General features: G+C 53.6%; 13 protein-coding genes across 13 annotated transcripts; 5 read left to right on the top strand and 8 right to left on the bottom strand.

Annotated features, from left to right (window-relative positions):
- Positions 1-347: 347 nt before the first annotated feature.
- N7474_010985 (tyrosyl-DNA phosphodiesterase 1) lies at positions 348-2,216 on the top strand (the record flags this gene model as incomplete). The annotated part of the gene is made up of 3 exons (XM_057202395.1): positions 348-821; positions 870-982; positions 1,034-2,216. The coding sequence occupies 3 exons, from the start codon at positions 348-350 to the stop codon at positions 2,214-2,216; spliced, it is 1,770 nt and encodes a 589-aa protein (XP_057047679.1).
- A 175-nt stretch (positions 2,217-2,391) lies between these two features.
- Positions 2,392-2,930, bottom strand: N7474_010984 (acyl-CoA-binding domain-containing protein; the record flags this gene model as incomplete). The annotated part of the gene is made up of 2 exons (XM_057202394.1): positions 2,392-2,511; positions 2,607-2,930. 2 exons carry the CDS (start codon positions 2,928-2,930, stop codon positions 2,392-2,394), a joined length of 444 nt encoding a protein of 147 aa, XP_057047678.1.
- A 282-nt stretch (positions 2,931-3,212) lies between these two features.
- Positions 3,213-4,213, bottom strand: N7474_010983 (putative U-box domain protein; the record flags this gene model as incomplete). The annotated part of the gene is made up of 3 exons (XM_057202393.1): positions 3,213-3,446; positions 3,521-4,058; positions 4,131-4,213. 3 exons carry the CDS (start codon positions 4,211-4,213, stop codon positions 3,213-3,215), a joined length of 855 nt encoding a protein of 284 aa, XP_057047677.1.
- A 537-nt stretch (positions 4,214-4,750) lies between these two features.
- Positions 4,751-5,242, bottom strand: N7474_010982 (RpiB/LacA/LacB family sugar-phosphate isomerase; the record flags this gene model as incomplete). The annotated part of the gene is made up of 1 exon (XM_057202392.1): positions 4,751-5,242. One exon carries the CDS (start codon positions 5,240-5,242, stop codon positions 4,751-4,753), a length of 492 nt encoding a protein of 163 aa, XP_057047676.1.
- Positions 5,243-6,888: 1,646 nt separating this feature from the next.
- N7474_010981 (triose-phosphate isomerase) lies at positions 6,889-7,740 on the top strand (the record flags this gene model as incomplete). The annotated part of the gene is made up of 1 exon (XM_057202391.1): positions 6,889-7,740. The coding sequence occupies one exon, from the start codon at positions 6,889-6,891 to the stop codon at positions 7,738-7,740; it is 852 nt and encodes a 283-aa protein (XP_057047675.1).
- Positions 7,741-8,394: 654 nt separating this feature from the next.
- N7474_010980 (dihydroorotate dehydrogenase 2) lies at positions 8,395-9,954 on the bottom strand (the record flags this gene model as incomplete). Its single annotated transcript, XM_057202390.1, has 2 exons — positions 8,395-9,459; positions 9,526-9,954. 2 exons carry the CDS (start codon positions 9,952-9,954, stop codon positions 8,395-8,397), a joined length of 1,494 nt encoding a protein of 497 aa, XP_057047674.1.
- Positions 9,955-10,799: 845 nt separating this feature from the next.
- N7474_010979 (uncharacterized protein) lies at positions 10,800-11,702 on the top strand (the record flags this gene model as incomplete). The annotated part of the gene is made up of 1 exon (XM_057202389.1): positions 10,800-11,702. One exon carries the CDS (start codon positions 10,800-10,802, stop codon positions 11,700-11,702), a length of 903 nt encoding a protein of 300 aa, XP_057047673.1.
- Positions 11,703-12,047: 345 nt separating this feature from the next.
- Positions 12,048-13,573, bottom strand: N7474_010978 (uncharacterized protein; the record flags this gene model as incomplete). Its single annotated transcript, XM_057202388.1, has 2 exons — positions 12,048-13,243; positions 13,300-13,573. The coding sequence occupies 2 exons, from the start codon at positions 13,571-13,573 to the stop codon at positions 12,048-12,050; spliced, it is 1,470 nt and encodes a 489-aa protein (XP_057047672.1).
- A 534-nt stretch (positions 13,574-14,107) lies between these two features.
- N7474_010977 (putative chromatin remodeling complex subunit (Arp8)) lies at positions 14,108-16,326 on the bottom strand (the record flags this gene model as incomplete). The annotated part of the gene is made up of 3 exons (XM_057202387.1): positions 14,108-15,739; positions 15,806-16,211; positions 16,271-16,326. The coding sequence occupies 3 exons, from the start codon at positions 16,324-16,326 to the stop codon at positions 14,108-14,110; spliced, it is 2,094 nt and encodes a 697-aa protein (XP_057047671.1).
- Positions 16,327-16,930: 604 nt separating this feature from the next.
- On the top strand, positions 16,931-19,620 carry N7474_010976 (uncharacterized protein; the record flags this gene model as incomplete). Its single annotated transcript, XM_057202386.1, has 13 exons — positions 16,931-17,005; positions 17,083-17,121; positions 17,200-17,283; positions 17,352-17,675; positions 18,111-18,318; positions 18,388-18,439; positions 18,508-18,577; positions 18,635-18,656; positions 18,712-18,792; positions 18,844-18,937; positions 18,994-19,044; positions 19,113-19,369; positions 19,436-19,620. The coding sequence occupies 13 exons, from the start codon at positions 16,931-16,933 to the stop codon at positions 19,618-19,620; spliced, it is 1,542 nt and encodes a 513-aa protein (XP_057047670.1).
- A 258-nt stretch (positions 19,621-19,878) lies between these two features.
- N7474_010975 (uncharacterized protein) lies at positions 19,879-20,423 on the bottom strand (the record flags this gene model as incomplete). The annotated part of the gene is made up of 2 exons (XM_057202385.1): positions 19,879-19,967; positions 20,057-20,423. 2 exons carry the CDS (start codon positions 20,421-20,423, stop codon positions 19,879-19,881), a joined length of 456 nt encoding a protein of 151 aa, XP_057047669.1.
- Positions 20,424-22,846: 2,423 nt separating this feature from the next.
- On the top strand, positions 22,847-25,750 carry N7474_010974 (class I SAM-dependent methyltransferase; the record flags this gene model as incomplete). Its single annotated transcript, XM_057202384.1, has 9 exons — positions 22,847-23,059; positions 23,109-23,240; positions 23,294-23,310; positions 23,378-23,640; positions 23,692-23,766; positions 23,816-25,088; positions 25,142-25,280; positions 25,334-25,536; positions 25,606-25,750. 9 exons carry the CDS (start codon positions 22,847-22,849, stop codon positions 25,748-25,750), a joined length of 2,460 nt encoding a protein of 819 aa, XP_057047668.1.
- A 241-nt stretch (positions 25,751-25,991) lies between these two features.
- N7474_010973 (NAD(P)/FAD-dependent oxidoreductase) lies at positions 25,992-27,501 on the bottom strand (the record flags this gene model as incomplete). Its single annotated transcript, XM_057202383.1, has 2 exons — positions 25,992-26,894; positions 26,947-27,501. The coding sequence occupies 2 exons, from the start codon at positions 27,499-27,501 to the stop codon at positions 25,992-25,994; spliced, it is 1,458 nt and encodes a 485-aa protein (XP_057047667.1).
- Between the last annotated feature and the right edge of the window lie 259 nt (positions 27,502-27,760).

The following is a 27,760-nucleotide window of genomic DNA, read 5'->3' as shown; positions in this document are numbered from 1 at the left end:
ATATATAGTTATGAACAAAAATGATGATCATTGAACCCTGAACCCTCCTGGCCTTATCTTAGATTTGTTCCTACAGATACAATCACTTGTTGTGTGGGGGTGGTGCCGTACACCTCCAGGTATATCCGCCACCACCTCACCCAACTTCATTCTGTCAACATCTGCCCGCGCAACACAATAATTCTATGCACCCCCAATCCACCCGATTGTACTTTCAAATACCAATTCGTGCGCTCCGTCTCGTCACGCGCAATCACGACCGGCAATATTTCAGCTTCAATTGCTTCTCAACTCCAGGCGATCCTCGGAGCAATCCCCCACGCGCCGCAACGCACAACCATCGCCAGATGGAGCGCCCAACTAAAAGGGCCAGAGTCTCCCCAGACTCCACGAGAGAAGATGCACAATCAAGCACGTATCTGGCATCCATGCACCGATCCATCACCCCACCTCCCCGAACCCGCTCGGGACAGTCCATGCCTTCCATCTCCATACATAATCAACACGATGGCCAAACCGAGGAACTTCCAGAACTTCCAATACGAGATCTCTCCACTCCGCATCATCCTCGTCAGATCCCCTCTCCCATCCAACTAACTCACATCCGGGATTTCCCATCCCAAAAAGGCTACAATGCTGACACAGTCCGGCTGCGCGATATCCTCGGGGACCCGATGATCCGCGAATGTTGGCAGTTCAACTACCTCTTCGACGTGGACTTCTTAATGTCGCAGTTTGATGAAGATGTACGGGCCTTGGTGCAGGTCAAAGTCGTGCACGGGTCGTGGGAGAAGGAAGCCCCGAATCGCATTCGTATTGAGGTTTGTGTTTGTCGTTCTCTTCCTACGATCAAGACTAACTGCAGACAGGAAGCATGCACACGGTTTAAAAATGTCGAACCGATCGTGGCGTACATGCCCGAACGCTTTGGGACGCATCATTCCAAGATGATGATTCTTCTTCGGCATGATGATCTAGCTCAGTACAGCTTCTTTCACTCTTTCACCTGATGGATTTCTTTCTAACGGAGCAGGGTTATCATCCACACGGCAAATATGATCAGCGGAGACTGGGCGAATATGACCCAAGCCGTCTGGCGGTCTCCGCTACTTCCTCTACGGAAACAGGGCGCTGCAGCAGAATCCGCGGCACAGTCGACTCTAGGCTCTGGTGTGCGATTCAAACGAGACCTTCTCGCATACCTAAAAGCGTACGGAACGAAGAAGACCGGCCCGCTAGTCCAACAACTGAACGGGTATGATTTCGCGGGTATTCGCGCGGCGCTGGTTGCGAGCATCCCGTGCAGACAGCACGTCGACAGCGATTTGGATTCCGAAAGACTTACCTTGTGGGGATGGCCTGCTCTCAAGGATATCATGAGCCGTATCCCTATACGGAGGCGTACCGACCCTTCCACTACCCCCAAACCTCACATCGTCCTCCAGGTACGTGTGCCCGAGGCTGCTGTATCCACATCCACTAAGAAGAATCCCCAGATTTCCTCCGTTGCCTCTCTCGGACAAACAGACAAATGGCTCAAAGACACACTCTTCGCCTCCCTCGCACCTCCTTCTCCGGCCTCAACTCCCCGTCCCAAATACTCCATCATCTTCCCCACGGCAGACGAGATCCGTCGGTCCCTGGATGGCTACCGATCCGGCGGATCCATCCACATGAAGATCCAAAGCGCACCGCAACAGAAACAACTGCAATACATGCGTCCGTATCTCTGCCAGTGGGCAGGCGACAGCGTTCCTGACTCCGGATGCATAGATCTAACTCAAGAAGAAGAAAAGCGTTCCAAGCGGGCAGCGGGTCGAGCTCGCGCTGCGCCGCATATCAAGACTTACATCCGCTTCTCAGACACAGAAACGATGGACGATATCGACTGGGCGATGGTTACGTCTGCGAATCTGTCGACGCAGGCATGGGGCGCAGGGACGAATGCGAAGGGGGAGATTAGGATCTCGAGCTGGGAGATTGGCGTTGTGGTCTGGCCGCAGCTGTTTGATGATTCCGCAACGGTGGCAATGGTCCCTTGCTTCCAAACGGATCTTCCAAGTGCGCCCTCGACGAGTGAACCGCCCTCCGTGGCGGTTGGGTTCCGCATGCCGTATGACCTGCCCTTGACGCCTTACAGGACTGCGGATGAGCCGTGGTGTGCCACTGCCACGCACCATCTGCCAGACTGGCAGGGACAGAGCTGGGTTCTTTGACAGGTGGTGTTGGGGGTCAGGTTATGTCTACAGCATTAGTGTATACTTTTTACGAGACAAGGCCCAGCCGCTCGATGCATAGCTTCAATTCTGATCAGGTATAAATGTTCCTTCTCATTCAATTCTCAATCCTCCCATCCCCTCAGCGAGGGCACTGGCCCAACCCAGCACCGGCTCACTCATCACGAGTACCGTACTTGTTGATGAGGGTGTTCACGTTCTGGATATAGATAGCCTGCGCCTTCGAGTCGCTGTAGTGGTTGACCTTCTCCCACTCGCCGTAGAGCTGCTTCTTCTACACACCCGAGATAAAACATTAGCAAATGGTCCACAACGCCATCCTCTCAAAAGCAGAGAGGAAAGAAAGGGAAAGAAAGGTGTATAACATACAACCATATCATAGAAAGCGGGCTTCTCAACCGTCTCCTTGCGCGCAATCTTGAAATAAACGTAAAGATCCTTCTTCTCATACGGCCCGGGGGCACTCTTCAGCATCATAACGAGCTTAGCCGCGAACTCGAACCCGGCCTTGAGCGCAGCAGCCTGCGCCGCGTCGGACACGGTCTCGGTCTCGCCCATCTCGGCGGCGGCGGCCACGGCGGCTTTCAGGGTTGCGGCGTCGATGCCCTCGGCGGCGGTCTGCACTTCGGCGGTGAATTTGGATTTGGACTGCGCCGCTTCCAGGGCGGTGATGAAGTCCGAGATGTCGGCCATGTTGATGGTTGAGTTAGTGGGAGGGAGGTGTGTTGTTGGAGATTGGAGGGGATGAGGAAGAAGGGAAAGGAAGAGGAGGAGAGAGAATGAAGATTGGGGATGGAGGGGTGGGGTGGGGCAGACCGATTACGGGTAGTAAATATGCCAGTTACCATGTAGGAGTGGAAGGGTAAATATTTACATTTGACCAACAGACAATATATACTTCGACTTGTAGAAGGTAGAAGAAGAACCCAACGCCATATGTAGATGCAATAATGCTCCAAGAAAAGAAAAGGCACATCACCAATCCACCGCCCACCCATTGTTGGTCAAGAACTCCTCGCACGCCGCCTTGAGCGCATAGTTCGGCCTCAGATCGTGGACAGTCATCGACGTGCGCGTGAGCGGATCAACCCCAGACTGCTCAACGTACTTGACAATGCCGAGGCGATCGAAACTGGTCCCCGACGGCGTGATGACGGGGTCATGCATGATCTCGAAGGTGATGCCGTCGATCAGGTAGTCCGGCACGATCTATTGTAGAGGAATGAGTTAGTTCCCTTCCCACCAGCCAAATAGTGCGCAGAGAGACGCATGTCGATACTCACCCGTTCCTGCACCTCTCCCTTCGAAGCAATCCGAAACGCCTCCCTCACATTCGCCACATTCCGCTCCTTATCCTCCCTCAGCGCCCGAGTATCCTCACCAAACCCAATCTCCCCGATCTCCCCCTTCGCCAGCCTTGCCTGCAACTCCTCCAATCCGCGCTTCAGGTCCGCTTCAATCAGGGCCTCCACACTCCCCAAGGTCTCATTCATCTCGCGCAGCCGCGCTGTCTCCCGAGCAGCCCAGATCTGCTGTTTCGCGCGCAGGACCGTCTTGGACAGATTCTCCGTCTGCGGGTTCTTGGCTGACAGGCTGGCGCGGTAGGCGTCGATGGCGACCTCGTATGCCTCCTGGGGGCGCTGGAGGCCCAGCAGCGCTTGCGCGAGGTAGTAGCTGCTCTTCAGGCTGGCGGGGTTCTTGGGGCCGTGGAGGGTGATCGCGGCGCGGGCGTCGTGCTCGACGCCGGCCCATTTTTCAAGCTTGAGACGTGTCACGGCGCGGTTGGTGAAGAAGGTTGGGTCATGCGGGTTCTTTTGGATTCTGCGGAGATGAGATGAATACGCGCGTTAGCCACACGGCCTTTTCTTTCGTGATGGGGCGCAGTTTACTTACGCTTGTGAGAAGTATTCCTCGGCGCCGCTGTAGTCTCCCTCTTTGAAGAGCGCGTTGCCCTTGGTCTTGAGGTCCTGGGCCATTCTTGGTTGGGTGGTGGTTGGCGGGTGTTGCAGATCAATGGAGAGAGTTGAGTCCCCCACGCGGGGCAGATACAAAACCCGAGATAGATCCTCGGGGACACTCAGACAGGCAGGATAGCCAAGGTGAGGACAGAGGGAAGCATGGTGATTGATCTCTCATTGATCTGTCGTGATATTAGCGCCTGGTGGATAAATCGAAGGTCATCGATGCCCACGGAAAACCTGACTCAGCCTGATCTATGCCCTAAGTTTTGAGTGGTCCGAAATATCACACCAAGTCTCTTCATTGGATCTATATACATGGCAGTAGACTATTCTACTCTTTTCTCTATCCCCGGCCCTCTAATCCGTCCCGGAAGACACGGTCGCGGGCTTGTCGTGGTATCAAATCGCTTTAGTGGTATATAATATAATGTGGGTCCGGAACAACAAAAGAAAGAAACACGGCGCAGCTTCTAGACTGATGCGCAGCCGCAGAGAGGTGGGTGGTGTTGTAGATGGTTGACCAGTGTGAAAGGGGGAAGTGAGGCGATGCACTTAAGCAGCAGCAGCGCGGAACTGGTTCTCATAGTCGGTAATCGCCTGGACCTTGGCAGCAGAAGCGCTCTTCGGGTCGAAGCGATAGTTCAGCCAGTCCGCCGCGAGCTTCTTAGCGAGCTCAACGCCGATGACGCGCTGACCCATGCACAGCACCTGGCAGTTGTTGCTCAGGATGGAGCGCTCCACGGAGAAGGGGTCGTGGGCCGTCACGGCGCGGATGCCGGGCACCTTGTTGGCGGCGATGGCGACGCCCAGACCCGTGCCGCAGATGAACAGGCCGCGGTCGGCCTTGCCCTCGACGATGACCTTGGCGCCCTCGACGGCCGGGTGCGGGTAGGCGGTCTTGTCGGAGGCGGAGTTGACGCCCACATCGATGATGGAGGCCACCAGGGGGTTCTTCTCCAGGTGGGCCTTGACGGCGTCCTTGAGGGGCACGCCGGCCTCGTCGCAGGCCATGACGATGCGGATGGGTTGGAGATCGGCAGACATGATGGTGGGTTGCGGTTGTGGTGGGGTGATAAGATTATAAAGTGATGGAGTATGGATGGAGTATATGCAGAGAAACACGCATTCAAAAGGGGGGGCATGCCAGTCTTTATATACGTTTCTCAACCCATCCGTTGCCTCTCTGTCCTTCCTTCCATACCCCGCCAACAGACAGTGGATCCACCCGAATGCGATTGTTCCGACCTTGGGTCGAGGTGCGCGTTACAGTAATTCTCGGGGCACTGCCAGACCCGCAGTGGCGTCATACAAAGTTATCGGATGCTTTAGGAAGATACGACTGCCGTACACTGTATTTACATCTCTGTCTGCATGTACAACTTCAAGGGTGCAAGCCATCGATGTCAGTGTGGCGGCCGTAGCACGCGCTCATTCGCGGCGGGCGCAAGTAGGGTTAGCTGCAGTAGTTAATGACTCGGGATGGATTGGGAGGGACTGAAACACCGAGTCCGTCGTATTATTATTATTATCATTATTATTAGCCCTCGGAATGGCTGCCTCCGGCTGGGCTTCATTCTGCCATTTCGCCTCGATGCCGGCCGACACACCCTGGCATGTCCGCATCCGTTGCCGAGGAGCACTGACCGCCGCCAACCCTAACTCCTTCGCAACACATTTGAATGGCCTCACAAGTATACAATTGTATGCAAAACACCACCAAAACAATACCCTTCCATCCCTCCTACTCTCTTCCCCAACCCCGGCTGGGTCGATCTTCGCTCAGGGCATCTGGGCTCTGGGCCATGGTGTAATTGTCCCCACTGGCCACTCCACCATCTGTGCCGTCGTTGGCCCAGCGTCGCCGGTGACAACCGACCGGCGCATAAGCGGTTCCCTGGATTGAACCTACTCCGGATTCTGGCCTGGGTGTTCTCCGCGCTCCTTTGCAGATCGAGAAAGCGAATTACAGTGTAGGGTGGCGTAAGTGGTGGCCAGCTTATGTGACTGCACGACAAAATTTCGGAGGGTCTATAGTTATTTCTACGTGGAAATCAATTGAATGTGATTGCTGTGCCGCATGGGCCATCGGAAATCGACGTCGGTATACGCAACAGGTTTCGGACACTCACTTCCCCTCCCCTCCCCCTGCCCCTCTTATCTCAGAGCTGGTACCGACGCTGCGACATGCCGAGTGTCCTATTAGGCTCGAGCCGCGTCGCGAGACCTTCCCCACCGGGACTCTGTCTTCCGGATGTTCGTGTCTGGCTTACTTTCCCGCTTCGTCCCTGATATCATACCCCTCGTACTCGTAACCCCCTGCCAATGAGGGGGGAAAAGACGCGGGTGACATCATTTGCCTTCAGGGCGGAACAAGTAGGAAGTATATGTCGCATTGTATGTGTCTGGGCGTCCGCAGGGGTTGCCGCTAATGCTACTGTATTGCTGATCACTACTGTTGGGATTGGATTGAGGACACCTGTTCCTCTAGACGGGAATTATTCTAGTACATCATAGAGGGGCATTGTGAGTGGGGGACAATTATTGGACTGGGCTAGACAATTCCGAAGGATTCAAGGATTCAATCGTGGGGGATTTTCGGGTTTCGTTATACACGGCGGCAACAACACCCTCTTTTCACCTCAAACTTTCCTCATCCATACCACCACCCACAACACACTCCCACTCCCACCATGGCCAGCACCACCTACCCCATCCTCCCGGAGAAGCTGCTCCTCATCTCGCTGAAGATGTACTTCAGCCCAGACCGCACCCTCGAGTACCTGCGCGGGCTCCTCGACCCAGCCAACGAGATCGTGCACCCCGAGAATCGCGAGCGTCTCCTCCTAGCCCTGATCCCCGACTTCCTAACCGTGTACCCCTGCGCGGAGATCATTAAGAACTACGAAGCCCAATTACCGGCCTCAGCGACGTCCGGCCCGGCCCCGTTCCTGCTCGGCGCCCAGGACTGCATGTGGGAAGCAGCGGGCGCATACACCGGCGAAGTATCGCCAGCCTCCATCCGCGCCCTGGGCTGCTCCATCGTCGAGCTGGGCCACGCCGAGCGCCGCGCCATCTTCGGCGAGACGGACGACCAGACCGCGCGCAAGGCCGCCGCCACCGTCGCGCAGGGGATGGTGCCCCTCGTCTGCGTCGGCGAGGTGACAGCGCCTGGGCCCGTCGCGTCCGAGGCTGTCGGACTGGCTGTGACCGAGTGCGCGGTGCTCGTCCGCGCCGTGCTGGCGGCCATCCCCGCCGACGCGCCGGTCATCTTCGCCTACGAGCCCGTCTGGGCCATTGGCAAGCCCAAGCCTGCGGGCGTCGACCATGTCGCGGCTGTGGTGCAGGGCATTCGCACGGTCATCGGTCCGAGGCCCGGTGCGGCGCGCGTTCTCTACGGGGGCAGCGCCGGTCCCGGTCTCTGGGGTGCGGGTGGCCTGGGCAAGGCTGTTGATGGCATGTTCCTCGGCCGCTTCGCGCATGAGATTGAGGGCGTGCGCAAGGTTGTCCGCGAGGTGGAGGAGACACTCGGCGTTGCGCCTTGAAGGAAACTCTCTACGACCATATCTTCTCTCCATCTTTCAAGCGTATCAATGGTTTCGCGCATACAATCACTCGTCACCGTTATACCCAAAGATACATACACACACAGACATACACCATAATAAAAACTGGAGCCGGGCGCATCTAGACCTGTGGGCAATTGCCTTAAATCCACCGCACTATCAGTGTCAGTCATACCAAAAAGAATTGTGGAAAAACCCCCCACCATCAAAACAACCCGCGCAAAAAAAAAAATTCCGGCCGAGTGAGGTCGGAAGAGCCTATCTGGGGAAACCCGCGATCGATGGAGCCCTGGAGCTGCAGCTGCCCATTTTTATGGAGCTCAGCTGGAGTCGCGGGTGGGTTTTTATGGAGCTCAGCCGGTATTCCCGTTCTGGATCTGCTGTATGTCTCCACGGGCTGTGTCACGAGGCCGATCAAGGATTTTCAATGGCTCAGATGACCTTAATTCTATTCTTGTTTGCGATCGTCAGGGCTTGGGTGGTGCTTGCTGCTTTGAGTAACCCGAGCTCGACTGATTGTCTAGATCTAGATAGACCTATAATGATAATTAATGGTTATGATCAAAATTATTAGTCCGACATTCCATATCCTATCTTGCTATTTATTTACACATGGCTTTCCAAATCACTTAGTTACTGCTTCTGCAGCTCCTCGCGCAGCTCCTGCTTGACCCGCGTGACGGTGCCGATGCCCCCGTAGACCACCCCCGTGTACATCATGGCGACCGAGGCGCCGGCACGGAGGGCCGCGAGCGCCTGCTGGCCGTTGGTGATTCCACCGGATGCAAAAATGACCTTGCGTGGAGCCGGGTGACTCTCCACGTCCTGCTCCGCCGGCGAGGAGGGTCCCTGGTCAAGCAGGGCGCGGTAGCGGGCGACCAGAGCAACGGACCGATCAAAGAGCTGCGGGCCCGAATACCCGCCTGTCTCCTTGATAGTCTGCTGCTCCTGTACAGGGAGAGCGAATCCCCTGGGAAGAGGATCCGGACGACGGTTCGTCGTATTGCCCACGATCACACCGTCGACCCCGGAATTCCAGACAGCCTCGCAGATCCCGGAGATCTGCTCGTCCGAGTCTTCGTCCGGGCTGACCTTGACCATGACAAAGGGTTTTGTCTTGCGCTCCACGCTCTTCGCCGCGCCGACGACAGCCGTCAGGATCGCGGTGAGCGGTGCGGTCGCTTGCAAGTCGCGCAGACCGGGCGTGTTGGGACTGGACACATTGACCACCAGAATATCCGCGTACCGGGCCAACCGATCGACGCAGTAGACATAGTCGCGCTTGATGGCGTCGAGATCCCCGTCCGGGGTAAGTTTGTTCTTGGCGACCTGCACGGCCAGCAGTTTGCCTGGCACCAGACTGCCAGGAGGAACACCCGCTTCACCGTCCAGGACTCGCTGCTCGGAGAGGTCGTGCTCGCCCAGCCCGGCGGCGTAGGCAAAGTCTCGCACCCGCTGCTTCAACACCGCAGCCATGTGGTCCGCGCCCTTGGAGTTCAAGCCGTAGCGGTTGATCATCGCGTGCTGCGAGGGCAGACGGAAAACCCGGGGTTGAGGGTTTCCTTCCTGTGGCAGGGGAGTCGTGCCGCCGACCTCGACGATCGCTGGTCCGATCTCGAGCAGTGGATCGGGAATGTCGGCGTGTTTATCCAGACCAGCGGAGATCCCGATTGGGTTGCTGAGTGTGTAGCCAAAGACCTAGACAGACACCCAAATAAGTATATCAATTCCAGCATGAGAATGACTGGATAGAAAGAGACATACCTCAGTAGCGAGCGCACCATCCCCATCCGGGTTCCCTCGCTCTCTCGGATGAAGACCATACCGATACATGACTTTCAAGCTATCCACACCAACATGATGCGCCTCTTCCGCGTCGGGATACATGAGCCGAATCAAGGGCACAACAGCGTATCGATGGACACTAGCCCGAGTATCGGTGCCGTAAAAGTAGCCCACCAGCAAAGTCAGAGCCAACGAAGTGCCGTAAAAAGCCCTCTTGACACCGCGGCCAGCCCGTTTGGGCGCTGCCTTGACCGTCTCCGCCGGACCAGATGATGCCGCCTCGGATGCATATCGCGAGGTGCTGAAGCATTGCTTGATTATTGGCCGTTGAACCCAGCGGGTGGCAGGCAGGCCGCGAGTCCGTGCGCTGGCGGCTCTCCAGGCGATTGTGGTGGTTTTGGACGCCATGCTAGCTCAATTGCTGTGCAAGACGCTAATTGGCCTGGTTCATTGGCAAGGAAACGTGGATTGAGTCTGTAGCGTGGTCAGTATTGCAGTCCACAGCTTCTGGAGCTTAACGCTAAGGACTAAGGTGCTCTCCGACAACCAGTCGCTCCGTATCTGGAGGGATCACGGAGCAGCATGATAGAAACCTCAAGAGACTCACCAATGACTTTGTCGCTCAATTCAAATCAGGGAAAGAAAGTCCCTTGAATCAAATCGGGCAAAATCGCGAATATTAGCGGTGAGAAATAGAAATGGCAGAATCCTACTATGTCATGGGCGGTAAGACTGTAACTCTTTTAGGGCTTGTAAACCGACTCCATGGCTTGTTTTGGCATTTTGAGTGCAAAGTAAGTGTCTGGACTAAAATAAAACCATTAACGACCTAGGGCTGGAGTGACTGGTCTGTTTAGCATGCTCAAAGAAGAGGGACCATGTCAGGACAGCCAACATTAGTTGTATATGCCGGATGTATATAAAGAGAGTGTATACACAAACAAATGTTTTTGCTATTTACCTGCTCTATGCGAGACATGAAATATACCTAGATATTCATACAAGCTGGCGGATATATGAGACTGATTATGGCAAGCCCTCAATTCAGATCCCCGGTATCGTATCAGGTGTACGGCTCGGTGGCGCTAAAGCCTCCATCAGCAACTCTATTGGCACCTCCTCTTCTTGGGCGATCAACGGGCCTTGATCCCGTCATGTCATAAATCCTGGAGATGGCCGTAAACTACGGACTCGCATACTCTGCTACTGCCCTGTGGACTTCTCTTCTGAACAGCAGAGCGCATCCAGACAGAATGTCAACGCCGACACAACCCTCCGCTGCTGGCGAGCACTCTGATCATGTGTACCTCGTAACGCCCCGGGAACAGAAAACGCAGGCAAATGGAACCAAACCTGTGCATCAGGACTCGGATGATCATCGTGATCATACAAAGGAGGCATACCGTTTGTTCAACGTCTGGAAAGATGTACGATCAACATCAGAAACCCAGACAGACCTTACAACTAACCCCCCAGTACAGGTGGCGCTAGGCCCAAACATTAGCTACAGTCTCCAAGTACATCCCAGCGGCGGGCGAGCGCAGACTCCAAGCCCGGTATTTCACACACCGCGCATTCCCTGGTATCGCCAGCGGTACCATCTTCCTGCATCATTCGACCTATACGCAGGAGGCACAGTGATCCGCAGCAGCAAGGACCCCCAGCCAGCGCCTGAACACCTGCGCTCGCGTATCCATTACCGTGGTGTTGAGGGTATCTTCACACTTCGCGTGGATGCCGATATCCTCTCTCAGCCTGATGGTGCAAGCGAACCTGTCAAGCGGTGTTCTGTGAGAATAGCCCGCAAGGGAATTGGTAGAACGTATAGTGTTCAGATTTATCAGCATGGATCTGGATCAGTGCAGAAATTCTGCTGGAAGGGATCCAAGGCTGCGCTGTCGCTTGTTGAGGACAGGGAGCACGATGGGAATGGGAATCTCAAGTTTTTTGCGGCGGATAGGCCGCAGGAGATCCTAGCTGTCTGGAAGAATCGGACTGACCGGCGGATTTTGGGGGTGTTGAGCGTGCTGGCGACACTGGATGAGGGTCCGGATGGGCTGCTCGAGGCGCTGGTGGTCAGTTGTTTGGCGGTTGTGCTTGCAGAGAGGTTGTCTGGTCGGGGATGGCTAGGTGGATTGGGGAGGTCCAGTGGTTAGGGTGAGCTAGAGTCTTCTTGAACTGTGATAATGAATGGAATACGGCTGGAAAGCGAGCTTTACTAGGCAATCTCTTGGGAAAGAACAATGATGGTCCGGAAGCATAGGAGCAGATCAATGCCAATGTTGTTGATTTCACTTTCTTCGAAACCTACTGGTAAATAGAAGTCTATGACTGTCAGCAGGAAGGAGATAAACTACAAGTTTGTTCCGATTCATGTTGCTAAAACGCCTGTCCTCGCTCCCTGTTTATGTACCCAGACACCGGAATGAACATCAAACCCTCGAAAAAGACAGATGGAGAGAAGATAGTCATCGTCAAAACCCGCTCTGTCACACCCCTTTTTACTCATCACTCATGTGGGTATCCTCTTCTTCGCCCTCCTGCTCCTGCTCCTGCTCCTGCTCCTCTTCCTCCTCGTCCTCAGCAACAGGCTGCTCAGGGGGTGGGGGAAGAGTCTTCGCGAACTTGGGGTCGATGTTAGCGCGGTGCAACGAACGTTTGTAGACCTCCGCCTCATCGGGATCGCGAACGACGACCTGCATCTGGTCGATTTTGTCTTCCTGGGCCTGCGACGCCGCGGTGGGAGCCAAACCCGCTTGGGCGATGGTGCGGGCACGCTCGGGCTTGAGGCGGGTCTTGCCGATGATCGGGTAGTAGTAAGCGGCCTGCTGCTTGGTCTCGCCGTCTGAGGGCTGGAACATGGTGAGTGCGATGTCGCGCTGTTTCTGATCGAGCGTCTGCGCGCTTGTGGCGTAGGTGCGGACGCGGTCGTAACGGTGGAACTTGGTGCCGTCGGGTCCGTCGTGCGTGTAGAGGTCTTCGTTGTCGCGGTCCGGGTGCGTCATGCTCATGCTCGACTGGATGTTCGTTGCCGAGTCGGGATTCTCTGGCAGGAAGAGTTCGTAGTCCCAAGGCACGGGGCCGGGGTCCGGGTACAGGTTGGGGTTGGCCTTGTGGAGTGCTGCCTTGGAGGCGTGGTCCTGGCAGATGCGCTCCTCGGGCGCGGACGGGTGCAGCAGAGCAACTTCCATGCGCTTGTCGGGCTTGCCAGAAACCCCTGAGACGGGGGCCTTGTCGAACTTGAACTGGACATATCCGCCAGGATCGGGGAAGCCTTGAAGGTCGGGCAGCACAGGGTAGATTCCCACTGGCTTCAGTTTGGGGTTGTCAGGGTGAACAGGATTGGCCCAGGCATCAACTTCATTCTTCGTCGGAGGCAGGCCTCGAATGCGGCTCTCCGTGTCTTCGCCCGTGTGCTTGCTCTTAGGATAGGCGATATCAAAGCCCTTCTGGATGTACTTCTTGATATGCTTCGGATCATCCACGGACGTCTTTCCCTTCTTCAAAGAGGGTGCGCGGGCTTTGACAGCCGAGCCCTGGCCCTCAGGGACACCACGCTCAGTAGAGATGTGCTGCGTGCGACGGAGGAAGCTGACATTGGCGTTCTTAGGGGCAGGATTCCGAAGCTGATCAAGTGTCATCAGAAGCGGGAGATCAGCCGGGTCCATGGGCTGCGGGTGCTCGGGAGCCATGATAGCTGCGCAAGAAAGTCAGTCGCACATCCTCGACAAGCCAGGAAGAAAGGATACATACCGCTCTCATCGCCTAAATGCAGGCCCGGAATACCAACCAGGTCAATGGGCATGCCACCTTCGGCATCGACATCTATATTCGGCTCCTCGCGCCGTGCCAGGTTCGAGGCAAATCCGGGAGTGATGAAACGGTCCAGTCCTTCGTGTGGGATGTCGAGGAACTTGGGGGGCATGTCCGGGGGAGGGAGGTCATTGCGGTAGCGCAGCGAGGCAATGTACTCCTGGTGGAAGCCACCACCACCCGAAGACTGCCCGCTCTTCGACTTGGAAGACATATTGATTTTGGAGTCGCTTTGCTCGAGCGCGGGAGGTTCGACGATATCGCTCTCAACCTCAATTTCAACCTCAACCCCGACGCTGTTGACAGGCGGGGCAACTGTCGCGTATTTGGTCAGCACCAGGTCTTTTTACCCAATCTTACTGATCACCTTACCTTGAGCCGGAGGAGGGTTCGGCTGCTGGCTCTGCGGTTGACTCGGGCCAGGAACCGGGGGTAACGGGGGCGGAGTGGCAGGAGGGGGTGGGAGGGGGGTCAGGAGAGGAAGGAGGAGAGGGTAAATCTAAAGAAAAGTGAGAATCAACCCAGCCCTGAATGAGCAGAAAACGAGAGATCCCGAGCGAAGAGAGACGTAGCTGGTCGCAAACTTACCAGAGACAAGGGCCATTCTGCCAATGGTGACCGCCTGTTGAGTTGGGGTTAGCGTCAGAGTGGGAAAGTGAAGGAAGGAAGTCACGTGAAGAGTAAAAGCAGACAACAAAAGGGAAGAACTACAAGGAAGGAACAACCATCATTCATTGCCACTAACACATTAATACGCCCACATGCACTTGTATGCCATCAGTCGATGCCCTAGTCGATCATACTCCAGCTGCCCAATCCAGCTATCATTGGTCCCACTGAGTTTCCCAAACACACTGGCCCCCTTCCACACAACCACCTGGGGATCGAGGTCTCTCGGAGGAACTCCAATCATGATCTCCTTGGCAAACCCAGGACGCAGAGCTTGCAGTCGTTCCTCGAGGAACTGGTGGAACTGCGCAGTCAAGCTGCCGCCACCCACCACCATGATCCCCCCGTAGAAATCGCGCATCTTCTTTTCATCCGAGCGAGCTGCGTGAGCAATGGATGTGAGGATCGCGCTGTCGAGAGGGTACACCGGGATGATGTCGTCTCGCTCTTCCACAGAGGGGGCCCGAGGTGCCTTCTCCTTCTCAGCCAACTCCTTATCCTTCACAGCAGGCGTGCTAGCTCCACCGGCTTGCGGAGTCCCCGCGGCTTCAGGTCCTGGGGAGCCGGCAACAGATGACCGAGGAGTGGCCTCAGCTTCCTGAACTTTGCTGACTGCGCTGGGGTGCTGGGGTTTGCTCGGTGTCGCCTGCACATCCGACAGTGCCGTCGGCGCGTCTCCGTTCGCCTTGTCATCGGAAGGCAGTGGCGGGGCGAGAGCGGTTAAAATCTCCGACTGCGCAGCAGAGACAGGGTCATTGAGTTGCCCGTCGTAGATATCCATAGACCGGTCAATGAGTGTCCGTCGTGCGTCGACTTTGTGTTCATTGTCGAAGATGGTTGGCTCGAAGAAGCCCATCGGCGCCAGGTGGACTTCATCGTAGGCCTTGAAGTTGTATTTGCGTGTATCCTGGCCAGCCACACGTAGATGGAAGTCGAACACTTGGGGTGAGACGCTGCCCTCGTTCATGGTGCAGAGGTTCTTCTTGAGCTCCTCGGCAAGCAAATAGTCGTGCCGCTGCCACAGGTTTATGTCGGCATAGGGGAAGTGGTCGTGGAGCATCATCTTGATGAAAGTCTCGGTCACGTCGCGCCCGCCGAACTTCAGGTTCACGCGCGAGTTCTCGATGCACATGCCTTCCTCCACACAGCAGATGGACGTCTTCTGCGCCCCGATATCGACGACGCAGGCCGAGGTAAACCCGGCGCCGAAGGTGGCCGCTAGGCTTTCCTGGATGAAACATGTGCGGGCAAAGGAAAACTCTCGCATCAACATCTCGAGAATTTGGGTGACATATGATTTCTCGTAGAGATCTGGGATGACAAACACACACGAATACTGCGGCCAGTCTTTCTTGCTGGTCAAGCCCAGGTGGGTTTTGATGGCATCTTCAAGGATCAAAGAAATGTCCAAGAAGAGCATCCGCTTACTCTTGTAGTCTTTCTCGTTGCACCACCCATTCTGGATAGGCCAGTAAAGCTTGTATCGGGGTTTTGACAAGTCTGGTACACGCAATGCGGGCTGTCCCACAATGTACTCTGGTGGAGGGTCGGAGAGCTCGGTCCAGTCGACCCGCATGGGGTCGTTATGTTCCGAAATGACCTCTGGAGCTGTTCTGCGATTGTAGTTGACCACCATCTCCTTGGAGTTGGGCAGCATCCGTCGCTTGTTCTGTCGCATATGTACCTTGAGATCGGCAGACATTCTGTTGAACTGAGACGACCACTATAAAAGAGTCAACGAATTGCCCAATCTTCACAAACACAGCGTCGGGCGTACCTCAGACCCAAACGACTTCTCCGGCTCCACAGGAGAACCGTCGTCCCGCTTCAAACGCTTCGGCTTGGGTTCCTCCTGGTCTTCAGATTCACTTGTCGCGGATTTTCTCGCAATCACCATCGGAATCGTCTTGGGTAGTGCGTCACTCGATAAGCCAATTCGCAAGTTCTGGCTGCCGATGTGAATCACAATGACCTTGGACCCGGCCGCTTCGGCAGGCGCTTCTTCCGTGTCCTCCATCTTCGCATCCTCATCGGCTTCGGCTTCCGCCTCTGCGGCGGGTTCGCTGGTCTTGGCCGTTGCAAGGGCTCGATCACGGTCCTTTGCGGCCTTGGTCATTTTGGACCGGGCCTCCTCATTTTGTAGTCGGAACGCGAGGGACTGATCATCCCTCTTGAGGTAGTCGCTGCACGTAACCAGGCACCATTAGCAATTGCAAGAGGTCAATCAGGCTCTGCGACATACGTGTAGTAGTTCTTCTGGTTGATTGCTGGGATTTGCGGCCAGCTGGAAAGCTCCATGTTGTTGTCCGTCCGCTCCAGGCCTACGTAGTCCACTTCCAGTCAGCGCGCTGATCTTGCACTAGATACTCTCTCAATCGCTGGTCTTTTGAGTCCTTACCGTCGTCCCGGGCGGCCTTTCTGCTCTTGCCGACCATGGTGTGCGATTCTAGCGGAACCTTGACCGGCGTGGGTCAATGCCGCGGCGACGAATCTAGGGAGGGCACAGGTGGATGGGTCTTGCGATCGGATTGCGCTTGAAGAGATGGAAGAACGAAGGGAGATGGAAAAGGAGAGGAGAGGGAATAATATATAAGGGCCCAGCGAGGAGGACAACGCAGTGAAATAGTGAATGCGCGAATGAATGAACGGTGGATGGATAAATGGATCAATCAATTGACCGCCCGCCAACTTACTTAGGCCGATTGCCACCATCCTTTCTTTCACTCAACGACCTTCCTCGACACACCAACAACCACCTCGCCATCCAACATTTCTCTCTTTGCTTGTCCTTGACTCCGACTTTCCGCCCTATCCTGTCATCCACATCTCATACCTGTCACCAATCACCCACCCCCGCCAGGCCCTCTGCTTTGAAATCAAGGCCAGTTCATAATACACAATCATGGGAGGTTCATTATCGCGTCTATGGTCAATGGTCTGGACCAAAAAGGAGATCCGAATTCTCATTCTGGGACTGGTACGACTACTGTGCAAGCGGGCCGACCATTCTGCTGGCCTATGCGTGGCTGGCTCAAAGGCTGACTCGGGATATAGGACAATGCGGGCAAGACGACACTGCTCTACAGGCTCAAGGTACGCGCCGCCCGGATATCGCCGACTGTTTTCTGGTGTTAGCGAAGCACGTCGCTAAGTAATACTTCTGGTCCATAGATCGGCGAAGTCGTCACCACGATACCTACAATCGGATTTAACGTCGAGTCGGTCACATATCGGAACCTGAATTTGAATGTCTGGGTAGGTACCTCATGTGCTGCAGCGATCACCGACATTAGTGAGTTGCTGCTGACCACGGTTCATTCCAGGATCTCGGCGGTCAAACGTCCATCCGTCCGTACTGGCGCTGTTACTACGCCAACACCGCGGCGGTCATCTTCGTCATCGACTCCACAGATATCGAGCGGCTGGGGACCGCGGCTGACGAGCTGGCGGCAATGCTGAACGAGGAGGAGCTGCACGACGCGGCGCTGCTGGTGTTTGCCAACAAGCAGGATCAACCGGGTGCCAAGGGCGCGGGTGATATTTCCGAGGCCCTGAAGCTGGGAGAGCTCCGGGACCGCAACTGGAGCATTGTCGCGTGCTCTGCCATTGACGGCAAGGGTGTTGAGGAAGGCATGGATTGGCTGGTGGTGAGTTTTTCTTATTCACGTCTTGCTATTTTGGGATTAGACAGACTAATCCTGTTGTTATTTATCTGCAGCAAACCATCCAGTCGGAAAGCGCATGAACTGCTTGTGTCTTTGCATCGGGCTATAGATTTTGAAACGACGATATACCTTGGTCTCCATGGTCGTGGAGGGGCTTGGAGGCCGTTCTGCTGCATTTGATGTGCTGTGCTTATTTTTTCCTTCGGCTCTGCAGAGCCCTTGTCTTATATCGCTACATGGTTATTTTTGGAGGCGGTTCATCATGGCAGATAATAGTTTAATCGACGCCGTTGGGTCTATGAATAAATACAGAGCCTTCCTTATCTCCTCACCCCGCATCTGTGTTCCTTCTCCCAGTTTCATCCACTTCTTCCATCCACCTTGAGCTGCAATATGGATATTATCCCCTCAACCCAGATCGCAGCCGTCGTCCCATCTTCGAGTACATCCACTACAGATGTGCAGATCACCACCATGCATCCAGTGCCGAGGCCCGGTGATGGCGAGGTTCTCGTGAAACTCGAGTTCTCGGGGGTGTGCCACTCCGACGTGCACAGTATACGCAGGGACACGCCCATGTCGACGGATGTCGCAGGCCACGAGGGTATCGGAAAGGTGATTCAAGGTAGGCAAAATGCAATACGGAATTGTCTGGGGCAGTTAGTAGATCGAAGTCTAAATCGTTGCTATTTAGTCGGGACAGGCGTTGATGAGACGCAGTGGATAGGTCAAAGAGTGGGAATCAGGTCAGTATCTCTTTTCGTCCTTGAATGAGTTCTGCTCAGGGGTCTTCGGCAAGTAGATGGCTCTTTAGTTCATGTCTCCAGTGTGAGATATGTGCCATCAATCATACGGCCTGTCCATATCAGAAGAACGCCGGTGCAGTACGTGATCATCGATTTCCAGATGACATAGATCTGTCTTGCTGATCTGTGATGCAGAATGTCCCCGGCACATTTCAGCGTATGCCCTGAATATCGTCACACATTGGAGCCACCATAATAATTCCATGCTTCAGAGTATATCGTCAGTCCAGCAATGCATGTCACGAAGATTCCGGCGGGGCTCTCGCCAGAGACAGCGGCACCTCTCCTATGTGGTATGGTTTGCCCGTGCACTAAAAGAAAACACGGCGAGCTCACTTATACAGCCGGGATATCCATGTACTCCTCCATCACGAAGAGTCGAGCGCGCCCAGGTGACTGGCTAGTCATTCCCGGCGCGGGTGGAGGTCTTGGCCATTTGTATCTGCACGAATAAATGACTTTCTCTTCATGTCGCTAACAGTTTGTTTGGCTAGGGGCGTCCAGGTTGCGGTCAAGAAAGGTATCAAAGTCATTGCTGTCGACACGTATGTGCCCTCTACCAGCTTCTACACCTTGAATAGCCAAACTAACAGGACTGCTTCTCTGCTTTAAGAGGGGAGAAAAAGGAACAGCTCTGTCTATCACTGGGCGCTACATGGTTCCTGGACTACCAAAAGGTCGACGTCGTGGAAACTGTCATATCCCTCACATCGGGACTCGGTGCCCATGCAGTGATCTGCACTGCTAACAGCGAGCGCGTTTATGAACAAAGTATGAAGATGCTTCGCCCCTTGGGGACGCTCGTTTGTATTGGGATCCCGAATACACCATTCAGATTACCTGCTACACCGTTCGAGATGATTATCAAGGGTAAGCAAGCACTGATCTATGATTTGAAGATCGAAGCCGCAGGCTAGTTACTGAACATTGTTATAGGTCTCACTATCGTGGGTAACTCGGCTGGTACTGCGAAGGAGATGGATGAATTGCTGGAGATAGCTGTGGCGGGAGATGTCAAGACACATGTCGAGGTGTTCGGTCTGACGGAGATTAGTGATGTCTTGCAGCGACTGGAGCGAGCGGATGTTGATGGTCGTGCGGTTTTGAGGATTCCTGAGTGAGCTTAGTCGGCATGGTATGTATATCGTCGAGGGTTTGAATCCAAATCCGATGAAAAGGAGAATGTTCGTGATATCTGGCGAATAGCCTTTCATTCCTTCTAATCATACATCCGTGCCAAATGTCATGTCCCAGAAAGAAGACCTTCTAATGTTGGGAATAAAAAATGCGAGAACCAGTCCATCCCCCATAATATAACCCGATATGCCAAACGTCATGCATATAGTCGGATCGCAAACGTACAAGCCTCGATACCCTAATCACGGCAACATAATAGCCCCGAGAACTCCGGCCGCACCGATTATCGTAGGAATATGAACAGAGAGACCCGATGCCGCACTGAAATTATCTTCGGGATCAGTTAGCAAGATATCATCCAGTAAAAACACCTAATAATAGCAACTGTAAATCCTCCCAAACACAAGAAAGGAAACGAACCGATATATGGCCCACAGTATTTAACAGCATCCTTGGCAAATTTCTCAGCATCGTCAATGTCGGTTTGACTGGTGTTGTAATTCGGGCAATTGGAATTGATGCACTCTCGCACGGACTGTGCAGAATTAAGAACATGCGCTTCGTTCCCAGAACCACGGGCTGTGCAAATGCACTTGATATCGGACGCTTCGGTGCTGGCCTTGGCCGCACCACCACATGTGCTGCCTATTTCCTCGTTGTAATATTTGTTCCAGCACTCTCGCGCGCAGGGCGCCAGGTCGTTGGTCAGTGTATTGAATGTGATTTGGGAGTCGGCTGCCGCGCCGGTGGTGGCGAGAGCGAGGACCGCGACAAGAGAAATACGCATTTTGTCGATTTTGTGTAGGATAGGTGGGAGGATGATGGGTGTGGAGTTCGCAAGGACGAGTGCGCTTTTTAAAATAGTACATGCAGTGCCGATTTTGGTTAGTGGCATGGGTCTTTCTTTGGCCCCCAACAAAATGAACTGGGGGCCAGATATAATTTCGTTTATGAGGAAAGATAAGTGAGGCTCTGCGCATTTTACATTTAGAGCTGCACCACGGTCCTCCTCCAACACAAAGCATACCGAGATGTCTATATATTAATTAGTGGGCCTGTTCAGAATAGGTTAAGAAAAAAGTCGAGGCAGAAGATGACCTTCGACTTTGGCGTTATTAGCACCACACTCTAACCAACTGACTTATGGAACCCGAGCCTGTTCAGTTCGGAGCTGCAAATATTCGTGTTCCAAAGAATTCCAACCGAGGCTGTTGTAAATGTTTAGCTCCCTTAGTTTGCCTTTTATCCGTCTGCGAACAGCTTTAGTGACGGAACTACCATGTGTAAAGCCTCTAGAGTACAAGTTGACCCTTGAATACTATTTCTTGAGGTTAGATGTGTCAAACTTTATGCTCTCATGAGAGACCTTAAGCTACATACACAAACCCAAATATCGGCCCGAAATGATGCCTTTAAGCTATTATTAAAAGCATCTCTGTGGGCTGAATGGTCCAAGTGCCCAATCCTTCCCGGTCATCACAGACTCTAAGGTTGAATTGGGGCTATAGGATCTTAGGTCTATTTGAGGCGATCCTACCGGTCGCTGGAAGATCAGCGTTTACTTTATAACAATGCTACTCCATGCTACCTCTATGATATTGAAAAGGGGAGGGGGCCTCAACGCATTCCATAAGCTATTCTATGTTCCAAGATGTTATTACGTTTTGCTTTTATTCTTTTCTTGTATATGCGGTTGATTACTACATACCCCTTAGACTATGTAGAACCTCTCTATGTATTTTGTCTACAAACATATGGCCCCCAAATGTTCCTATCTAGGTAAATGCTATGGTATTTGTTTACCTCCCCCGTATATACGGATTCTTTTTTAAGATTTTTCTTCTATATATCTCGCTCAGTGGCCCTAAATAAAGTGACCAGCCCCTATGCAATACGTTTTCTCTGCCGGATTTTACTCTGTACTAGAGATCCTGGGTAGGATTAAAGAAAAAAACCATCAATCAAAGCCTCCGAATACACAGCCTCCTCCTTACTCTACTATTCTACACCTTACTCTATTCAATCCAGTCGATATGCTCGCCTTCAGCCCCAAAGCCGGGCCTGTGAGATTGGCCTTACCGGTTATTTGTATTTCTATGGCGGTTCTTCTTGTGTACTTCAATACTCGCACTAATTGACTTTTATGTCTGACTTTTACGGCCTTTAAAAGAATCTTCATGTTGTAGAGATTTTCCATGAGTCCGCGTCTGCACTGTCGTCAAAACAGGTGCTCCCACAAGAAATATTGATATTCCTGGTCTATTCCTAATATACACTAGCGGGCTTTGGCATTAGGGGTCGAGAGACAATGAATGAGTGTAGGTGGTGGCACCAGTTTCGAGACGCACTGTATGTCGTTTTTAGAAGTCTATGCTCGAGTCTTATCCCTGAGGAGATCTGGAATGTCAGACCCTATTCGGGCACCCAATGATTCTCACAATGTACTCTATTCGGAGGCCGCCACCAGCCTATGGTTCCATAACTCAGTTGGTTAGAGTGTGGTGCTAAGCCAGAGTCGAGGGTTTATGATTTCTTTCATTTTGCCCCTGTGCCTTTCTGCCGTCTATGTATAGGCATCTTGATGGTTCAGGCCCGCTCGGGATCCGCTTCACCCAATAACGGGCCACTAACATAGAGAAATTACGGATTCTCCCGACACTTTTTGTCGGGTGACAAACAGCTATTATCATTATTTTTGATCGTAATAACCCATGCGAAAATGCCCCTCCTCTCTGGGCGATCCCGCATGATACCCCATTAAAGGTGTGCCGGCGACGGCAGCGTTGATTGGCAGCGGGCGGCAGGCCTATCGGGGCCAGCAACGGGGCCCACGGGGTCGCAATGATTGACGGAGAGTCGCGCGGCGGAGCACTTGTCCCGACACATGGTCCCCAGGCCGTCCGCTAACTGGCCCGGAAACTAGCCCTAACGCAGGGAGCGCGAAGCCAAAAGCCGTTAAAGTTGTCCATCGTACTTCGCGAGGCACCGCGTGCGGCACCGGCGATCAGCCCGCGACCCTCACCGTCGATAATCTCTTTGCGGGCATGTCGGGTCCATGTGTTTGTGTGAGTGGATGTAAGCAATGCCCGCTGCCCCTCGTGCTGGATTGTCGTGCCCCTCCGATTGCGGGCGGGCTTATATGAAATATGGCCGCTCTTCTATCTCACCTTGCATTTCATACTACTCATTGCACTCTCTTTGCTGAATACAATGGACTGGATGCATCTGTACATCGCCGCGGTCGCCTTCTCGGTCTTTGCCCTAGTCGGGCTGGTGCTGTTGATTTCGTTCGAGAAGATCAAAATCAACTATGATAACGTCGTGTCCACCTACGTGAAGTTCGTTTGGGCCAACTTTCTCAAGCCGCATGAACATGGTGGCGAGGGACAGCAGCATGCTCTCGAAAGCTTCTATAAGACACAGGTTCGGGTGATAAGTCTGGCCGACTTTCCTGTATACTGACAATCAGCAGGCGGCCGTCTACGATGCAACTCGCCGACGTCTTCTCCATGGTCGGGAAGATATGCTCGGGCTTGTCGCTGCTCAGTTGAAGTACAAAGTGGACAGCAAGAAAATCAAAAACGGAAAGGCAATCTGGGTAGATGTAAGTCCAGTGTTGGTGTGTTTCTTGGTCGAAAGCTAATGGACCTTGTATAGATTGGTGGCGGCACGGGGTAAGTCCATTCACTGGACGCAAAAACTGCGTTGAAGATTTAAGGCTAACCTCTCACTATTTTGCAGATACAACATCGAAGCCATGTCCGCTTTCCTTCCTGTGGACAAGTTCTTCGAGCATGTCTATCTAGTCGACCTGTCTCCATCCCTCTGCGAAGTTGCCCGCCAGCGCTTTGAACGTCTTGGATGGAAGAATGTCACCGTCCTCTGCCAGGATGCACGATCTTTCCGTCTTCCAGAGAGACCGATCGATCCTCGGTCTGCCACCAGCGCCGCAAGTGACGCCGCGGATTTGATTACCATGAGCTACAGCCTGTCTATGATTCCTGGTGCGTTGTCAATGCCATACTCGAAAAGTATTATCACTGACGTCGCCCTAGACTATTACAGCGTTGTGGACTCGTTGACTTCGCGTCTCTCATCATCCGGGATTCTGGGCGTCTGTGACTTCTATGGTATGTGAAATATCCTCAAGCTCATGTTATTGTCTGACTTTTATTGCAGTTCAAAGCATTGTGGATGTGTCCTCCCGCAACTACACTGGTGGCGCCTTCAACCGCCATGTAAATTGGCTGGGACGCATGTTCTGGAGAGCCTGGTTCGACTTTGACCGCGTCAGCCTCGAGGCCGCTCGTCGCGACTATCTCGAGTACCGGTTCGGAACGGTGATATCGGCAAGCGAGCGAAATTATCTGCTCGGCGGCATTCCATACTACATTTTCGTTGGCTGCCCAAAGGAAATGACCTCGACCTCGGCGGCCATCGAGAAGCTGGATGCTTCATTCACCGAGTCTCCTTACCTCTCCCCGGCAAACCATCAGCAGGATATGGACAAGGCCATTGAGAAGAGCACGGAAGAAATTCACTCCAAAGCCTACGAGTCCGCCGTGATCAACCTGAGCGCCAACCTGCCGCTCCCGGCATCATTCTACCAGAACCATCACTGCCGTATTTCCTACAATGACATGCTGCCCAAGCACACACAATTTCAGAACGAGTACATCTACGCATTCACTTGGGAAGACCCCCGAGTGGACCACCGGCTACTGAACATCGGCAGCGACGATGTGATTCTGGCTATCACCAGCGCAGGAGACAACATATTGGATTATCTCCAGAAGAGCCCGAGACGGGTCCACGCCGTCGACCTGAACCCTAACCAGAACCACCTGCTGGAGCTGAAGGTAGCGAGCTACATCGCACTGGGACACCGCGACATGTGGAAGATTTTCGGCGAGGGCAAGCACGCGGAGTTCCGCGAGCTCCTCATCTCCAAGCTGAGCCCGCACTTGTCCAGCCAGGCATTCCAGTACTGGCTGGAGCACACGCAAGTTTTCACTTCAAGCTCGGGCCATGGTCTGTACGAGACGGGCGGATCGCGCCACGCCATCCGCATGGTGCGGTATCTATTCAAGGTCTTTGGACTGCAAGGCGAGGTGCGCAAGATGTGCGAGGCGCAGACAATACAAGAACAGCGCGCCATCTGGCCTCGTATCCGCCGCGTTTTGCTCAGCAAGCCCCTGAACTGGGCCATTGTTAGCACGGAATGGTTTGCCTGGAAGGCGGCAGGTGTGCCGCGCAACCAGCGCAACATGATCGTGGACGACTTCTTCCGCCGCAATGGTTTGACATCTGACATGAAGCCCGGCAAGGATGTTAGTGGTCAGTCCATCTGGGAGTATGTCGTCAACACCCTCGACCCCGTTGTCAACGATACCATTATCAGCAACGACAACTACTTCTACTTCCTGTGTCTACAGGGCCAGTTCTCTCGACGGTTAGTCTTATACTGCCCGATAGCCTTAAAATGTTCTCCCCTAACTTTTCTAGATGCCACCCAACTTACCTGTCGCCCCAGGCGCATGTCAAGCTGTCTACCCCAGGAGCATTTGATGGCCTCCGGATCCACACAGACGAGATCAACGAGGTCATCAAGCGAATCACACCTGGCACATTGACTATCGCAGTGGTATGTGCCCAGAAACTTTAATTATTTTGTTATATGATACTAACCAGACCCAGATCATGGACTCAATGGATTGGTTCGACCCATCCAGCGAAGCTGCCGTCGCCCAAGTCCGCAAGCTCAACCATGCCCTCAAGAAGGGCGGTCGTATTCTTCTTCGTTCCGCTAGCATTGAGCCGTGGTACATCAAGCATTTCGAGAAGAATGGATTTGCGCCGCGCCGTGTCGGAGCCCGGTTCCCGGGAACATGCATTGACCGGTAAGCCTTGGAGGCCCGCTGCTTCTCGATGTTTCCAACATGAACCAACTAACAAATTATTAAACTTAGTGTCAATATGTATGCTTCTACCTGGATATGCACTAAGACCGAGGACCTCGTCCGTCCCAAGAATGGTAGGACGATCTCGGAGCTCTCGCTGGGTGATACTGCTGTGGCAGGAAAGACGGGCAGTGTTGAGGATTTGCAGATTTAAGCCGGATGACTTTTTTTTTCTTCTTAGCCGGTAAATATTAGTGCGGGCGTGAATGGTGTCTTTTATTTGCCGAGTTAGACTAATGGGGATTCTCCTTCTGGTTGTGGTTAAAAATTGTCTGCTTTAAAGAGTACATACTGGATCCTCGTCATCACTATAATCTTAATCACTATGATCCCTTAGATCATTGGGCAGAAGTTTCGGTGCCTATTATCCTCCTCAGACGTACATATTTCTCAAATTATAAGAAAGCTTTAAAATGCCTTGTCGGCTTCGAAAGCCTCCTCACCTCACCCTGGAGTCTGCGCAATCTCTCCCCCGAGATACGATATTGATCCGGCAACAATCCCCCAACATCCCGTCCCAACACCATTCTCGCAAGTGACCGGCCACACAGAAAGGCGTTCACCATCCCATAACCACCATAGCCTGCCGAAATCCACTCTGCACTTTTCTCATCGCCTTCCACTCGATCGAGCAATGCTTCACCCGGTATCTTGCCCACCATGGGCACAGCATCGAGAGAATTACACATAATCCCGACCCAAGAGCCTTTCAAACGTAACTTCCCCTCCACCTCAGTTCCCCAATTATTCTCCCCAAAGACAACAGGCAGGACTCCGGCAAGATGAATCTTGGCTGGGATGTCTTCGGCATCATCCGCTGAGACGCCGAATACCTCGTCCATCGTGTCAAAGCCACCCAGTTCACCACCGCCAATCACGATGTCATTACTTTGCGGAAGCTGGGTCGCATAATCGAATCCGTTTTGGAAGTAGAAACTCCACGATTGATCTCCGCCTTTGTAGGGGAATAGCGAGCCGGGATTCTGCACACTGATCTGGCCACGACGGGGAACCAGAATACCTCGGAGGCCTGGGACATGGTGTGCTGTGTGGCCCTCGGTGCAGTGCAGAACATGCTTGGCTCGGATTTCTCCACGAGGAGTTGTGATGATGTACGGGAACTCGGGGTTGGAGGAGGTGTCGCGACGGATAGCTGTTGCTGGGGTATTTGTCTCGATGCTTAAACGTTCGCCATGTTTTCGGAGCAGACTTGTGAAGATATCGGTGATCATCCGATAAGGCCAAGCACTTCCTGATTTACCAATAAGGGCGCCCTTCGCTGTGGGAAGATGGTATTTCTGGAGCCCGGGTCAGAAAGATTGATAAGAGCCTAGCTAGGGTTGTCCATACGGTAGATAATTCCTCTCCCTCGCAAATCCACCAGCGACCCTTCATATCCGGAAACGCCTCTTCAAAGTTCTTCAAGTAAACCTTCATATCATGCAGTTTTTGATCACTGAGTATCGCAGCAGTAGTATGAACCTGGCGGATTTGAGAGCGGCCGAGGAGCTCGGGACCGAAACTCTTCACGAGGGACTCAATAGCTTCATAGTGAGCTAGTTCAAACCGAACGATCTTCTCAGCGGCCTCGTGCCCGAACCGGCGACGGTACTTGTCATAATCGAGGATGGCGACGCAATTGATGCGGCCGCCGTTGCGACCGGTTGCACCCGAACATACTTCGCGGGCTTCTAGGACGGTGATGCTGTTGCTGGAACTGCCATTGAGTAGCTCTAGGACCGCGCTGCAGCTCGTGATTCCTGATCCTAGGACAGCGATATCTCTGTTTGCTGGTAAGCTGGCGGATTGAATCCCCAACAGCTCTGGATGCGGGGGACTTTGCCAATATGACTTCGTCGGATTGGCTACAGGGAGAGAAGGGTCTTTGGTGAGGTTGTCCGGCATGTTTAAAAGAAGTGAAGCTGTTAACTTGCCATCCAGATACGCTGTTCAGAGAAATTGGAATGCTAGCCGGTCCCTCTGTTTCATTGAAATCGCATCGAGTGACTCAATAAGGCAAAACATTGCGAGTGGAGAGATGCGGGGAGCAGGTGGATGATTGGACCTCGGGAGAGTCCGAGGAGGCTTATCGCTATACGGAATTATACCGACGGGCAGGCTATTCGGCGATGGAGAAAGTATCTGAAGCCAATGGCACGCCATG

Source organism: Penicillium riverlandense (genome assembly GCF_028828495.1).
Source record: "Penicillium riverlandense strain IBT 135883 chromosome Unknown utg000011l_segment0_segment0, whole genome shotgun sequence".
Classification (NCBI taxonomy): Eukaryota; Fungi; Ascomycota; class Eurotiomycetes; order Eurotiales; family Aspergillaceae; genus Penicillium; species Penicillium riverlandense.
The sequence above is the reverse complement of the archived record's forward strand: the minus strand, read 5'-3'. Positions and strand labels throughout refer to the sequence as shown.